The sequence below is a fragment of the Drosophila willistoni genome (assembly GCF_018902025.1).
Source record: "Drosophila willistoni isolate 14030-0811.24 chromosome 2L unlocalized genomic scaffold, UCI_dwil_1.1 Seg139, whole genome shotgun sequence".
Classification (NCBI taxonomy): Eukaryota; Metazoa; Arthropoda; class Insecta; order Diptera; family Drosophilidae; genus Drosophila; species Drosophila willistoni.
Window position 1 is genome coordinate 2007466 of NW_025814046.1, and position 15572 is coordinate 2023037.

The 15572-nt window shown below is 35.1% G+C and overlaps 1 protein-coding gene across 1 annotated transcript; it reads left to right on the forward strand.

Annotated features, from left to right (window-relative positions):
- Nucleotides 1-9536: 9536 nt before the first annotated feature.
- On the forward strand, nt 9537-15263 carry LOC6638343 (putative inorganic phosphate cotransporter). Its single transcript, XM_002061432.4, has 4 exons — nt 9537-10028; nt 13342-13520; nt 13586-14662; nt 14730-15263. Exons 1-4 carry the CDS (start codon nt 9983-9985, stop codon nt 14895-14897), a joined length of 1470 nt encoding a protein of 489 aa, XP_002061468.1. The 5' UTR covers nt 9537-9982; the 3' UTR covers nt 14898-15263.
- Nucleotides 15264-15572: the final 309 nt, after the last annotated feature.

Sequence of the window (15572 nt, forward strand, 5' to 3'; positions counted from 1 at the left end):
GTGTATAACGCTTATTACCTACAAAATTAAGTATACGCAGGAAAGATTTCCATGTTTTTTTGCAAGTACATACAACTCTCAGCCTAAAAGTAGACAACAAAAAATTTTAACTTGATCATTTTACACACAAGCCAAGGTACTTTCTTTTGATTTTAAACAACCAATAAAATATATTTATTTAACATGAATTAAATTAAAAATTAGAAATTCTCACTTCATTGGATTGAAAATTCTAACTTCATATATAATCATGTAAAATATTAGTCTTTTTTGATAAGTTTAAAAAGTTCTTTAAGTTTTGTTATGTATTAATCAAACGAAAATCTTAATCAATGATCAATTACCAGCTAATTATAGAGATCTGGATAGAGGTTTTAAAATATATAACCCATCCCCATAAGTAAAATCACTTTGTGTAACCAATTCTAAAAATGATCATAATGATAATAACAATTAGAGATCTACAACTAACTACATAGCAAAATTTTGTCTCGCCAGTTGTCATTAGTTGCACACGTGTAGTACATAGACGAAATGTAGTAGCCGGCAAGCATATAAATTGCAATCACTTAAGTCTCTATCCATAAAAGAAACTCTCTACTAACGTGTAATAAAAAAATTAAGAGTACAATGTGTTGTGCACATTTTATGGTTTCGAACTTGCTAGTAGCTCGAACCACATGGAGCTCGAGAGCTTGTTGATAAGCAGAATTTAAATATTCTGAAGCACGCGATATAGTTGAGTAACGAGACCGGACCATATATGAATATTTATATAAACATTATATACTATATACCTATATAAGCCACTTGGCAAGCTGCTGGCATAAATAAACACACACACACACACACACACACATATACAGCTCCAATGGAATTATAATGATAAGTATTTAAAATTCAATCTCGTGCCAAGAATGCTGTCATTATCATCTGAGATTGAAAGTGAGCTGTGAGATGGTGGCAAAGGATAATTAAAACCTATAAAAATTTCCTTCCACTCACATTTACAGATAATAAAGCTATATACATATATATATATATACTTATATGAATTTATATATACAGTATAACAAAAAGTAAGACAAACAATCACAAGAGGCTAAACGATAACAAAATCCATTAAATACGAATTTTAAAGCATTTATTTATACGACTTTTGTCAAGTGCGCAAGGAAGGGAATGGACACGAGGAGAGAGAAAGAGAGATGTTATCATTCGTTGAGCTACTTGTCATATCAGCACTCCAGTAGGTTGCAAATACCCTCTAGCGGTAGAGTATAAATAAGGTATATTAATATTGTAATTATAGTATTAAGGAAATCACATCTGTCGTTAATTAAATCAGTTGTATAGGGAACAACTTTAAGGCATTTTCTCTAGTGACATCAACTTTTATTTGTTCTTATAAGTGCATACAAGTATTCCAATTTTCGGCCAAATTCTTTTTGTAGTTACTTTCTTTTGCACACAAAGTAATTAATTAAGACTTCAATAATATTGCAGGAGTATTAATTTAAGGGTCTTTTCACCATTTGCCCTCGAATGCAAGGGTTGTGATTTGCGCAAACCGGAAGTAAGGATACTTTCCATTCCTTTAAAGGGATTTGTGTATTATTTGGCTTAGTTTAGCTTCTTCATGTATGTAAATCTTTAAAATAATTCTCAATAACTCTATTGCTAAATCCAAAAAAAAGTGTTGAATAAAAAAAACTTTATAGTAAACAAAAGTTGGTTCTGTTAATCAACTATTTAAAACTTAGCTGACTTTAGCTAAATTCGAATACTTTCCTTTTAATTTGAGAAAAGTTTGCTTATCTGTCACAAAACAAGTGAGACAAATAATAATTTTTTATTGCCTCATTGGCGTGCTTTCTTTAGAAATGCCATATAGAAACTGAGTCAACTTGTATTATTCACAAGTTATCAATGGAACTTGAATGTATATATGACTCTCTAATTTCATACTTATACATTATACCATAACATTGTACTTATAAAACGTACACAATAACTAATGAAATGTATGAAATTAGAGAGCTATATTTTTAAGCGGCTCTTTAAATCAACAGCAACATGATTATTAGCCAGCAACTTTATTTGTTAGCAACATGTTTCACAACAGAAAGATTAATTCTTACTTAATTTCACAAAAATATACCAGCTAAAACGGATTTTCACATCTTACCTTATTAAATATATAAGACGAGGCTTTTAAAGTCATCAGCAACATAAAGAGGCTATCAAAATGTTGAGCCAGCAACATTTGTCGTTAGCAACATGCTAAAAAGAACATGGTGAAGAAAAGGGCTGGTCAGAATTTTAACATCCTTGCCTTATAAGCTTATTAAATGCATAAAAAGAGGTTCCAAAAAGTAAACAGCAAGTTAAAGAGGCTGCCAACATATTTAGCCAGCAACATTATTCGTTAGCAACATGTTTGGCTAGAGAAAAGGGCTGGTCAGCATTTTAAGAACGTGTGGGTATCGCAAAGTCGTCACCGCAAACTAAATTATGGACTTTGTTTTTTCTTTTTTTTGTTGGTTTTCATGTTAGTTTTTTTTTACTGGGCGAACAGCTTTATCCGCTCGTCAGATGCAATTCTTGATTTCAAACGATAACTGAATTTAAAGTGCGTGATTGTCTGCCGACTCAATATGAATCGGCAGTTTTTTAGTGTGTGTGCTTTTACCCCACCCCCAGTGGTGAAATCGTGAGTAACAGCTGGCCCCCGCCGCACTCTCAGCCGCCCATTTGATCGCACTCTCTCTCTCTTTCATTCGTTCCCTCGGCTCCACCAACTTTAGGTTTTACGTCAGCTGGCAGCAGGCGTTAAACTTCGTTTCAAAAATGGCAATTTCGCATACTCACACACACACAGACACGGACACAATGAAAGATACAGATACACAAATAGATTTTTTATATACATTTTGCAATATCATTTTGTGACTCGCTTGACAGCATTGAACATTTGCTTATCACGTGAACGACAAGTCGTTTCGAAGACGTCGTGTGCGAGTAAGAAACGTGATCAAAGATCAACAAGAGACTGAGAGAGAGAGAGCGAGAGAACGAGAGAGAGAGCACACTTGAGAGGGAGAGCACTAGAACGTGAGTGAGCATGGGGCGGGTTGGGACTGTGGGTGGAAGGGGGATATATTGAATGCAAAATGGCAACACAATTAACACAATGTGGCGCTTATATTGACTGCTCTTGACTTTGGGTGCGCTCTCTCTCTCTCTCTGAGTCTCTGCATTCCACTCTCACACTCTCTTTTAGTCTCTCTCTCTCAGTGTTGGGGCCGGTTATGGCCCGTGCTCTGGCTAAGGTTATCGCAAAATTATTTTGCACAAAAAAAAAATTAACAAGAAGAATAACTCAATGTTGTTTATTCTTTATATTTGCAACAAATACTATTTAATTATTTTCTATTTGTATTATGTAAAATTCTCTCTCTCTCTCCATCTCCAAATAGTCATCTCTCTCGCTTTTTATTTTATTCTGGTATGAATGTTAATCAATTGTTTAACTATTTCACAATTTAGTTTGAAACTTGTTGTCACTTTTGTTTTTTATGCCCAGTCATGGCAATAGTTTTTTTATTTTTTATTTTAATGAATAAAGTCATAGACCGTTGGATAGATAAAATGTACTTTGGCTAAATGATGTCACAGGCGCAATTATAAATCAAAAGCATGCCATCTAGCCGCACCTTCTATGGCATGATAAGATCTCCGTTGAAATGGATTTTCAAGTTAAATGTAAGATAAGCGATTCTGCAGGGGTAATGCGTCCGAGATTTGTACAGTGACTAAAGTTTAATGCACGTTTACCGGAAATCTTTTGGCTTTTACGGTTAAGAGATCACGAGTTCCCCTGTTCATCATATGAAGGCAGAAATACCCTGTACTAAAAGGGTAGGATATCAAAGAGCACAGCGACATTGCTCCTGAAAACGATTTTCAAGTAGTTTTTTCTAAGTAGAACTCGTCGAAAAGCCTAAACAAGCATTTTTTTTCTCTGTGTATCATTTTGGCTTAAAAGTCTGAATTGTTAAGGCCCTTTTGTGCCTTTATTATAGGAAAAGGAAGCGTCCTAGTTGCCACAATTCTATAATGAAATCTGCTTATCCTAAATTTTGGGGTCCCTATAAGAATGATTTAAGTTAATCGGCCAAAAGGGAGTTAAGATTTTGTGCGTTCCTCTTTGAAAAACTAGTTTCGACAAAAGAGTGCTTAAAGTTTTTCATTTCAGTCTAAAAAAAAATAGTTTTAAGGTTTTAAATAATTTGAACTTTGCAAAAACTATCGAAAAAAAAAACAAAGTGTGGCTAATAATTTCCATCGAAGGATTTACCAAGACTTGAGCCACATATGTATGTTTAAAGTTGGTCCCAATCTATTTGCATTCCCTTTGAAATTATGATCCTAATCGAATTGTCTGCTAAAGAGGTAATGTTTCCCCTTCAAGAGGTCTGATCGTACACGTATTAATATAACTTAAACTGCTAAACTTATCATTAAGTAATCCAATGTATCTGTTCCGAGAAGTAAGTCACACGGTCTTTGTTGTAAACAGGTGAAAGTAATTGCTGCTATTTAAAGAATATAAAACTTGACTTCAGACGCAACGGGCCTTATGTAAATCCCCTGGAAGTCATCTCCAATGAAGACCGAAATACATCGTGAACAATAAAAAAAGAATATAATACAGTTGATTTTATTTATTGCACCTGATAAAGCTAAAAACGGTCGATACATATGTAGTTACATATAGCAATTTTTTTTATTGCATAGCTCAAACTATTTGATTTAGCCTGGTTATCTACAAATGAACTGAAGTTATCACTATTGACATTTCGACTTTTCTATCCATAACTAAGTTTACTTTAAATTTGGCCAAACATTTTTTATAATAATAGAATATAATTAGAATATGTTTTATCTACCTGTCTGATATATTAAAATACATAATTGTCATTGCTTTAAAAAGGCAGAGGCCTGGACCAAATTTAACTATGACTATCTTTATGATCAATTATTTTGTGCTAAACATATCAAGCATACCTATGTATATTTCATCTGTCTGTAATATTTACAAGCCCGTCTAGGTCTAATTATTATTTTATGAAGACGTTCTAGAGTTTAAAACCCCACACCAATTAAAAGACAATTCCAACAAGGATAATGGAAAGAAAGACGAACTCCTTTAAAATGTTTACAAAAAGCAAACCGAAAATTAATATTCACTGATATTTTGGCAGTCTTAAATAAAAGTAATTTAAAGTCTAACAAATTATTCATATGAGTGTTTATTGTACCTAACGCCCTCCAAATAATGAAACGATCTGATTATAGATTTATTTATTATATATTATAATATATATAATATTTCTTAGCTGATTTTGAAATTTTTGATCTCATTTGTATTGGGTAATTATTATATATTGATTTTATCTTTTGAGCGAATTTGTGCGAATTTCATTGACGCAAATATTCCACTTAATCTCGAATGTGTTTATAGGTTTGACTATCCATTTAAAGATACGTTTCTAGGAATGAAATAAAGTCATAGTTTTGTAAAATCTTTAATAAATTTCATATTTGCTTTTACATAGTTAAAGTTTATTAGACAGAATTAAGCTTAGTTAATCTCTGAAAGGAATTATCTATATGACAGTATGACAGATATATTATATAGTCCTTTCAAAGCAAGTAGATATATATGCAGATAAATATTAAATAGCACATCAAAGTTTTCTATATTTAGCAGCAATTTTTTTATAGTTTAAAGTGACATTTGCACTTGATGCAGGGTATTTTAATGCATTATCATAGCCAAAAAGAAATCTCTTTATTTTTTTTTTTTTCAAAATTTAGGTGATATACAGACACAAATATATGTATATATATATTTTTGTATACGTATTTTAACTTGTTTATATATATACACGTATCTATTCTATTTTCAGATTCTAATACACCCACGGCAAATACATAGTAAAAAATTAAAAGTTTTCTTTCAATAATTTTTCATAGCCAATGCATTGCCATGCACTGAGAGAAAACTAAAGAGATTTTCAATGTTTATTTCCGGTTAGCAAATAAGAACATTTAATTTAAGTATTTCCAAAATATTTTTATATTTTCTTACATTTTTAGACAGGAAATGAACACTTAATTTAGAATTCGAAGTTTCTTTTATTTTCGTAAGAATTAAAAAAGAAGACAAACTATTTTTAACCCATGAGTTACCAAGTCCAATTCCAAAATTGCTTATTTCTATAGATATACAAGTATCACACTTTATATTTAATCCGATTAAAATATTGCTAAAAATATATGATGACATTTTGATTAACACTTTATTTGATTAACAACAAAATTTCCATTGACGAGATGAATAAACTGGGAAAATTTACGCATTTATTTTCTCTCGGTGTGAAAATAATTAAATAATATTTCTTTCCTATTCATTTCATTCAATGTTTGAGTGTCTTTGACAAGCTGCCAGCTGATTGACCTACAGACCTCTTATACGAGCCCCCTTAGCACAACCCAGCCCCGCTAGCCTTCAGATTTCTTAGACATATTTTTCCCTCCCCTCTCACCAATCGTATGCATATACTGGCTCTAATTGGCCATGTCCAAGAAAGGTGCTAACTAAAAATTACCAAGTTCCCAAGTTATGCGACACGCCCACCCTTTTGGCCACATTGCAAACAAAGCAAGTGCAAGTCTGAGCATAATTGTTTTGTCACACACAATATAATTTCCATTTGGTTTGCTGATCGATATTGATATGGTGGAACAATTGAACAATCGGCATATTGATTGGGTACAATTCAATTATGATTCCATTTGGTTAGATAAATTTGCGCTTAGAATTTGCACAATTGTCTGGGTCTGCGTGTAATGAGATATTTGCATAATCATTTAGATGTGCATAAATATAAAAGAAAAAAAAGAAATAATCAAATCAAAATTTGAAAATGTTTACTCGCTTTGTTTATAACATTTACACTAAGCATCAATGTGTCGCGGCGCCCCATCACCTCAAACAATGGACCCACGACAAAAATATTTCAGGAGGTGGAGTTGAAGGCGGATTAACACTGGAAGAAACCCAGAAAAGGAGCTGCTTGGTGACAGGTAACACACCTGTACGAATTATATTTGATTTGGCCACAAGGCGAATGCAATTAGAACAAATTGTTGTGTAGAATCAAGCATACAAATTTTATTGTTTGTCTAATATGTATGTATGTATGTATCTCTGTGTTACACAAGGCGTATACGTAATAAAAATAAGTAAGCATTCTGACTGGGCAATTTACATCTTTCAGCAGATGGAGACAAGCAGCATTTTAATTACCTCTTAAGTAAGTAAGGTGTGCTCTTACATATCAAAATGTTTTTTAGTCCCTCTCTATCTCTGACGTCAAGAGAAACTAAACGGATGATGGAGAAGATCGTCAGAGTGCCATTTGTCAAATGGCATTAAATAATTGGTGATAAGCGATACGCTGCTGGGTAATTCGTCTGACTGAAGTGGGCGTGACGCATCCTTATTGATTAGATTTGATTACATCAACCAAAAACAAAATGAACTCAATGTACCCTCGGAAATCGAAATCACAAAGAGTCAAATGACTTGTCAAGTGACATAAAGTTTGATAGATAGCATTAGCACTTAAAATTCGCACTCTATTTTTGTAATATTTATTAATAACAATTGATTGAAATGTCCTTTTTTACTTGACAGATAATAAATTACAGCAAATCAATTGGCACTTCATTCAATTCTATCAATTTCATTGAGTTGTCCCTAATGGCTTGACACTTAATTCATTTACAGAGTTCATCGAAGATAAGGAAGTTATGGATTAACTTGGAATCAAAAACTGAAATTCCAAAGTGTTCGATTTTTCGTTCAAAATAAATGTCTAATCAAAATCCTGGTACGAATGTTAAGGCTTAGCCCTGATAACAGTCTCGAGATTTATTATTTTTTTTTTTTTGTGTTTAGGTGATATTATATTATTGGCGAACGTGCATACACAAAACGTGTGTCGAATCGGGGCCTTATCATTAGAGAATATATAGAAACTGACACTGCATTTCCACTTGCCCCTATCTGGACACCATTCACCCGGCCATATTCATTATTATGCCTGTCCCAAATGATTACCAAAATGTTAAATGCCGCTCTTCCTCTACTCCACTCCTCTCCCCATTTCGCTCAATGTTCTATATAATGTATGTATATATATTCTACTGTTTGTCAGAATCAGAATGAATTTGCACGCACACTTCATGGCTAAGGGATTGTGGGGGCATGGTTCGGTATGCCGGAGGGGAGGGAGGGCTCGACTTTAAAATCAAAGTCTACAAAATATGCCGCACTGATAAGCTTGAATAATTTGTTTAAAACATTGCTATTGAACAAATATAAATACTTATTATTAATATTGATAACAAAACGCGGAGTAGAGAAAAATGCTTAAGAAAAATAATAAAAAAAAAACCAAAACAACTTTTGAAGAGTATTAATTAATTTTCGATAAAAATCATGTCACTTGGAATTGAAAAAATTGGATGACTTACTATATAGAAATGGGTTATGTAAGTTCATGATCACGATAATAATGTCTGTCGATCAATTAAAGGTTATTGCCTATCTCGCTCTTCCTCTTGAAAATCAATATAGACATACTATATGTATATAGTAAAGATTCTGCTTTTATCAGTAAAATGATGACCTCGTCTCATTCCAAGTCTTGGATGCTGGCACCTTCCGTTATCAGTAATATTAAATGGTTCGGAAACGACTAAGTAGTTCTGTCAACGGAGTAGACAATAGAAGAGATCTGTATATGGTGACCCCGACGTGAGTTCATGCATATTTCGATTTTCAATCAAGTGCATACTAGATGTAACTGCATTTTAGAGAAAGAGAGGCAAAGAGAGAAAGAGAGAGAGATAGTGATGGTAAGAGGAAGTTCAAGAGATTTGTGACTAATTTTACAATACCAAAAATTTTGTATATATGTACATATTACAAACGAAAAACAAAAACAAAATACTCAGAAATAACACACAGTGAGTGTGGTAGGGAAATGCAAAGAGTGAGGTAGGGTGAGAAGAGGCGATGGTGTATGTAGGAGCAAATTGATAACTCATTGATGTGAGAGTAAGTATAAGTGTTGGTGTTGTTTACATATTGACATTCGCCGGCCCGTCACCCAGAGCCAGAGAGATAGACAGACAGAGAGAGAGAGAGAGCGGGAGAGAACGTCAGCTATGCGAGCCAGAGAGCACGCACACACACACATGTATGTATGTGGGAAATGTATCTGTAGCTGCCTGCGTGTTCAGTTTTACTGATAGCAACTCGAAAATGGAATTCACGCGATACACATGTTGCTTGTTCGCTCACTAACTCACTCTCTTCTCTCTCGCCCTAGTCCGCCCCGTCGCCCGCTTTGGGCCGACGAGGCGATCTTATTTATAAAAGAATCGCCAGCCGTTAGCCATTCAAGCAGTCGCAAACGCTCACTAGAATCAACCGAACAGTAAATTCGTCCGGTGGTGTCGTTGTCGTCGTCCTACCAACAACAACACACAAGAAACAAAAAAAAAAAAAACTATACCAACCAGAAAAAGAAGAAGTAGAGGTTGTGCGGGTTCGTTAGAAAACGCGTGCCTAACTTTCCCAAAACCCAAAAAAAAGAGAGTTTTTTTCGTGAAAAACCCTCCACATGTGCTTCCAACCTAGTTAGATGAAGGAACCGGTAAATGAAACACGTTGTCCAAAATATTTCCAGTGTTAATTTCATAATCAACGCGTGCTAGACTAAACGAGACAAAACACACAAGTGAGAATATCTTTTGAAAGATCTTCTCCAAAAAATTCACAAAAACAAAAAAAGGTCAATTAAGCGTATTAATTAAATAATTACTCCCGCGCCGCACACTCATGACCACCACTCTGAATATGGTGAAGACTGGAAAATACGCCAATGGTAAGTACAAAAAGTATTTGAAACAAGATGCACGTGTCTTATATAAGCCTCGCCTTGAAACAAAACGACTTTGATCCGAGCTGATGTTGTTGTTGTGGTTGTGGTTGCTGAATGTGCCGGAAACAAGTTGCCGATTACGTTGAGAATTTTCAGAAATTTTTTTCCATTTTTTTCGTTGTTATGAAAATGCCATATAAAGCGAGTTAGTGAGTAAGTGAAGTGGAGTGGAGAGTGAGCGAAACGAAATGTATCTAACAGATGCATATATACTAAATGCATGCGTTGGCATTAAATTCAGAGCTAACTGAGGCGACCTCCACTGCAGCTGCACTGCATCATCATCATAACATGGCCGATTTGGATAAGAATCCAACAAAACTTTAAAAACCAATTTTTCTGAAAATGATTCTAACTACGACTGAATTTGAATTACTTTTTCATTTGTTGAGATGTGTTTGTGAATGTGAGAGATTTTTAGCACTTTTGTCACGAGAATGATAAAAAAAAACAGAAATGAATAAAATAAAAAATAGAAATAGAAGAGAAAAGAATATAATAGAATACTTATATCTATATGTGTATATACATACTGAATAGTAGGTAATCGAAAGCAGACAGCAATATTTTTTGTTTTTGTCGCCTCCTCGCACAAGCAAAGCAAAAGCGTGTGCCAATGAAAAACTGATGAAAAAAATTTAAATATAGTAGATCCGACATCTAACTGCCTGAGTTATGGCATAGTGTGTGTAGATTGTGTGTGTGTGTGTGTGTGGGTTTAACTTATAAATTTTGTCTTTGTTATAAATCCAGTGAGTTAAGTAAACTTTTACAATGTTCTTTTACACGCATTCCCTGAATGTTTTGTTAAAGAAGGGAAAAACTGGATGATAGACTGGGAATCTAGTCTGAAATCGGAGAGAGAGGGGCTGTAATAATTACTTCCTATCTTATCAACTGAACAGACATTTTGCTAGTATGTATATAGTATGTATGAGCAATCTATAGAAATGCTCTTTTGTTCATATTATTATTGTTTTTGTTGTTGCTGTTATTTTCCTTTCCCCTTTTTTTTTTTGTTTTTTTTTCTGTTTTATCGGACAAAAATATTATTATATAGCCTGTGGTATAGGTAGGTTATCTCTAACAAGTTTGATTTTAGTTATGTCCTTTCATAAAACACTCATACTCAAGCAAAAGTACAGTCAGATTGAGGCAATTAATCAAAGAAAACTGGCAAAATGCGAATAATTTTTTTTATATTTTCATCATAAATGTTGATTGATTGATATTGGTCGAGGAATATACACAAACATTTGTATATAAGGAGCTAAAGCAATCTTAATTGCTGTGAATTGAAATTTTTTTTTTTTTTGGAAATCCAAAAAAAGAAATGAAAACAAATAAACGAACCGAATGGCTAATAAACTATGCCACGAGACATTTTGCCACTTCACAAAAATATATTCTTGATCATCATCAACATATTATTTTGGGGAGTCCTACTATCTTGACCATAAATTTAACGGGGTTACAGTTACGGCTGTCTCTGTGTCTCGGAGAGATACCCGTGAAGGAGCGCCCCAATGGAGCACATTGCGTAAATAAATCTAAAAACGTGTCAGATAAAGCGTTTCAAGTCTCACACGACCAACACACAAAAAAAAAAAAAAACCAATGATAAAGTGTGATTCAGTTCAATAAACAGAGAGTGAGTGGGAGAGAAAACCATATCGAGAGAGAGGGAGAGAGAGTGGCAAATGAGAAAGAGCGAGAGTCTTCTGGTGGGTGCTCCAACCACACAAACTTTTTGGATCACAAAGTTCAGTTTAGTTTAGTTTTTGTTTCGAATTATTACGTCACAATATGCCAGATCTCTTAAGTTTTGATGTTGAATTCTGTAAATTTTAGAAATTACTTAATTACTTATTGTTCAGTTCAGCTCAGTTCAATAGACCCCAACGAAACGGCCTGGCAAGGCCGACTGGCCCACCCAACAAGGTTGCCTTTTTTTTTTCTTGTGCTGTTGCAACATAAACTTTGTTTTAATCGAACCAACTAACTAACTAACTACATACATATGTATGTATGTATATTGACCATTTATGGAGAGTTGAGTTAAGTGGTTGTTGTTGTGGTTCGGTTTTTAAAAATAGTTAAACGAAGGGAAAATCCCCGTTGAGTCCGTTTGAGTCTGTAAGGCACGTGAGGGTCGGCCGATGCTGTGGTCTCTATTGAGAGAGAAAGAGACAACAACAACAAAAACAGGTAGTGCTACTGCATGTACAGCACCGTCATGAGGCCGTCAGTAATTTGCAGTCGAGTGGGCGTGTGTGTGCGAGTGTCTTCACTCTCTCACACACACACACACACGTCTATATATGTCTCTGAGTATATTGTGTGTGCGAGAGAGTATGTGCGAGTGCGTGAACAAGATTTTGACATAGTCATAGTGTTTTATAAATAAACGCGCCCCACATACTTACATGGTTACCGGTTCGTTCGTACGACAACAGCGACGACGTGCAAATGATCAGATCGGGGGGAACAGAAAAGTGCAGAACATCGATAGGGTCCAACCTCTCGCTCACTCACTCATTCACTTATGTACCTACTCACTCCTCTGGCAGTGATAAGAACACAACCTTCTCCAAATTGAGGTAAATCGCAGGCGCCCCTTCTCTCTTGCTTTTTCTCTCTCTAATCTAAATCGGTCGCATTTTGGCCTTATCTATCGTACTTAGTTTACTTGTTGATACAACAATATATATTCAACAGAGATCTAAACGAATGCATTCATTGACAATTGAATAAAGAAGACATAAAATAACTTGGATTAGTATTTAAATTCATTCATTTGATTAAAATACTACTAAAGACTCTGAGCACTTGGAGTTGTTCAATGACTCATTCGGTGTTGTGAAAAGCAATCAATGAATACATTAAATATTTTGAGTACCAACTGTATGAATGCTAAAGTAGAAGGAAAAAGGACGATGACTTACTCAAAACACTAAAAATAATCAAAGTATGTTAGGTTTGATCCAATTATCATTCACTAATTCGTAATGTGTATTACACATGAAATGAATATACTCTTTTAAAAGAATTTACATAACTGATTGAGTAGAATTTTCGGTAGTTTTTTACTAGTACTCAGAGTAGAAAATTTGAATTTATTTGAAGGTATTCGAAGAACCCTCTAATGCACATATAGGGAACAACTAAACCACATAACCACAACCACCACATTGCTCAATTTTGATCAGCCGAAACTAATTAAACTAACGAAAAAAATTATTCATTGGTTTTGCAGAGAGATTCATTGGCGTGCGGCATGTCCAATGTCTTCTATGCTTTTTCTGCCTATCCCTGGCCTATGCCTGGCGTGTTAATCTTAGCATGGCCCTGGTGGCCATGACAGGATCAGATGCTCCAACGTCCAATGCAACCGCGGACAAAAATGAAACCAACAGCAATGCCACACTGGAAGAGGTGAGATATAATTTTCGATGTAATTAAGGATCTTCTCTAACTCTCTCTCTCTCTTCTTTTTGCAGATGTTTTTCTTTACGGAGACACAAAAGTCCTACATGCTGAGCAGTTTCTTTTGGGGCTATATAGTTACACAAGTTCCTGGTGGTTATGTGGCTCAGCGATATGGTGCTAAGATGTTGCTTCTAAGTGGACTACTGGCCTGTGCCATGTTGACTCTGCTGTCGCCCATGGCTGTGCAGTATGGAGGATGGCAAGCTCTCTGTATCGTTCGATTCGTTCAGGGTCTGACACAGGGTGCAGTGCATCCGGCCACCCATTCGCTGCTCTCCAAATGGGCACCAGCGCACGAGCGTGGCACACTGGCGACCATATGCTATTCTGGATCACAATTCGGTTCGATTGCCATGTTGGCTCTGAGTGGAGTTATTGCTGATTCGGCGCTAGGATGGCCAGGCATCTTTTATTTGGGCGGTGCAGCTGGTTTCGTATGGATGGTCTTGTGGTATGCCTTCGCATCGAGTACACCAGAGGAGAATCGTTTGATATCAGCAGGAGAATTGAAATACATTAAGGAGTCTCGAACCCAGGGAACTATTCAATCGGCAGAGACACTGGCACCCACACCATGGGCTCAGATATTCTCGTCGAAGCCTTTCCTCTCACTGACGGTGGTCCATTGCACGCACATGTGGGGCTTTTGGACTTTGCTCACTCAGATTCCCAGCTATCTGAAGTACATCTACGGTCAGGAAATTAAAACAAATGCCCTTCTCTCCTCCCTGCCCTATGTGGTGATGATGGTGATGAGCTTTTTCTTTGTCTGGCTATCGAAGGTGCTGGCAAATCAAAAGTCTCTGTCGTTGTCCTTTAACAGGAAATTCTTCAATTCCATTGGACATTGGATACCAATGTGTTCGCTGATTGCCCTGGGCTACTTGCCCCGGGAAAATTTCTACACAGCTGTGACTCTGCTTACGCTAACCGTGGGTATAAGTGCTGCCACCTATTTGGGCTTCCAGGTGAATCATATTGATCTGTCGCCAAACTATGCTGGAACCCTAATGGGCATTACGAATGGAGCTGCCAATGTTATGAGTGCGTTAGCTCCTCTGGCTGTTGGTTGGATCGTTACAGATCCGGTATGTATACTCTAGCCATTTAAAAATTAATGAAAATTGTGACTTATTGAAGAATTTATTTCTACAGGAAAATGTTAATGACTGGCGAATGGTTTTCTTCCTGGCTGCCTTCTTCTATTTCATTGGTAATCTATTGTTCGTGATCTTTGGACGTACAAACATTCAGAAATGGGATTCACCCAATAGTCCTGTGCTCGATGTGGAGGCTGCTGTTCCTCTGAAATCGAAAAACTAGTCGGAAATTGTTGAGTCACGTAATTGACTAAAAAATGACAATTATTGTCAGGTTATTCTAATTTATTAATTCTGGTGGAATAACTGACTCTTTCTGACTAAACCAATTAGTCATTTAGTGCGCTAAGGGCCTGAATAGTAAGAAAAAAAAAACAAAAAACTATCATATTATTGACGATCGCGTGCTTCCATTAGCGATATTATAAGTGTAAATTATTTTAATTATTAGTTTCGCAGTATTTTTCCAATTGTAAATAGTTTCTATTGAGCGTTGAAGAGTCCAAAAAAATGAATGATGAAAAACATAAAACAAAATGTTGTCATGTAAATAGAAAGTAATTGCAATCTTAATTTAGTAATTGTTATGTTTTAAAATATAAGTTAGTTGTAAAAAGCAATCAAAAAAAAAAACAAATATTACAAAAAACAAACCAACTTGTGATGAAACTAAAAAAGGCAAACAAAATGAAGACAATGAAACAAAAAAAGATAAAAACAAACAAACAAACAAAAAAACAAATAAAATCAGCTCAGAGTTAAGCTGAAAACAAGTCAAACTAAAAACAAAATTGCATGTGTTTTATTTAAAGTTGGCGCTTTGGGAATATAACAATATATCGATAACATATCGACATCTCAAATCGATAGTTGGCCACATTTTGCTCCGATTAACTAT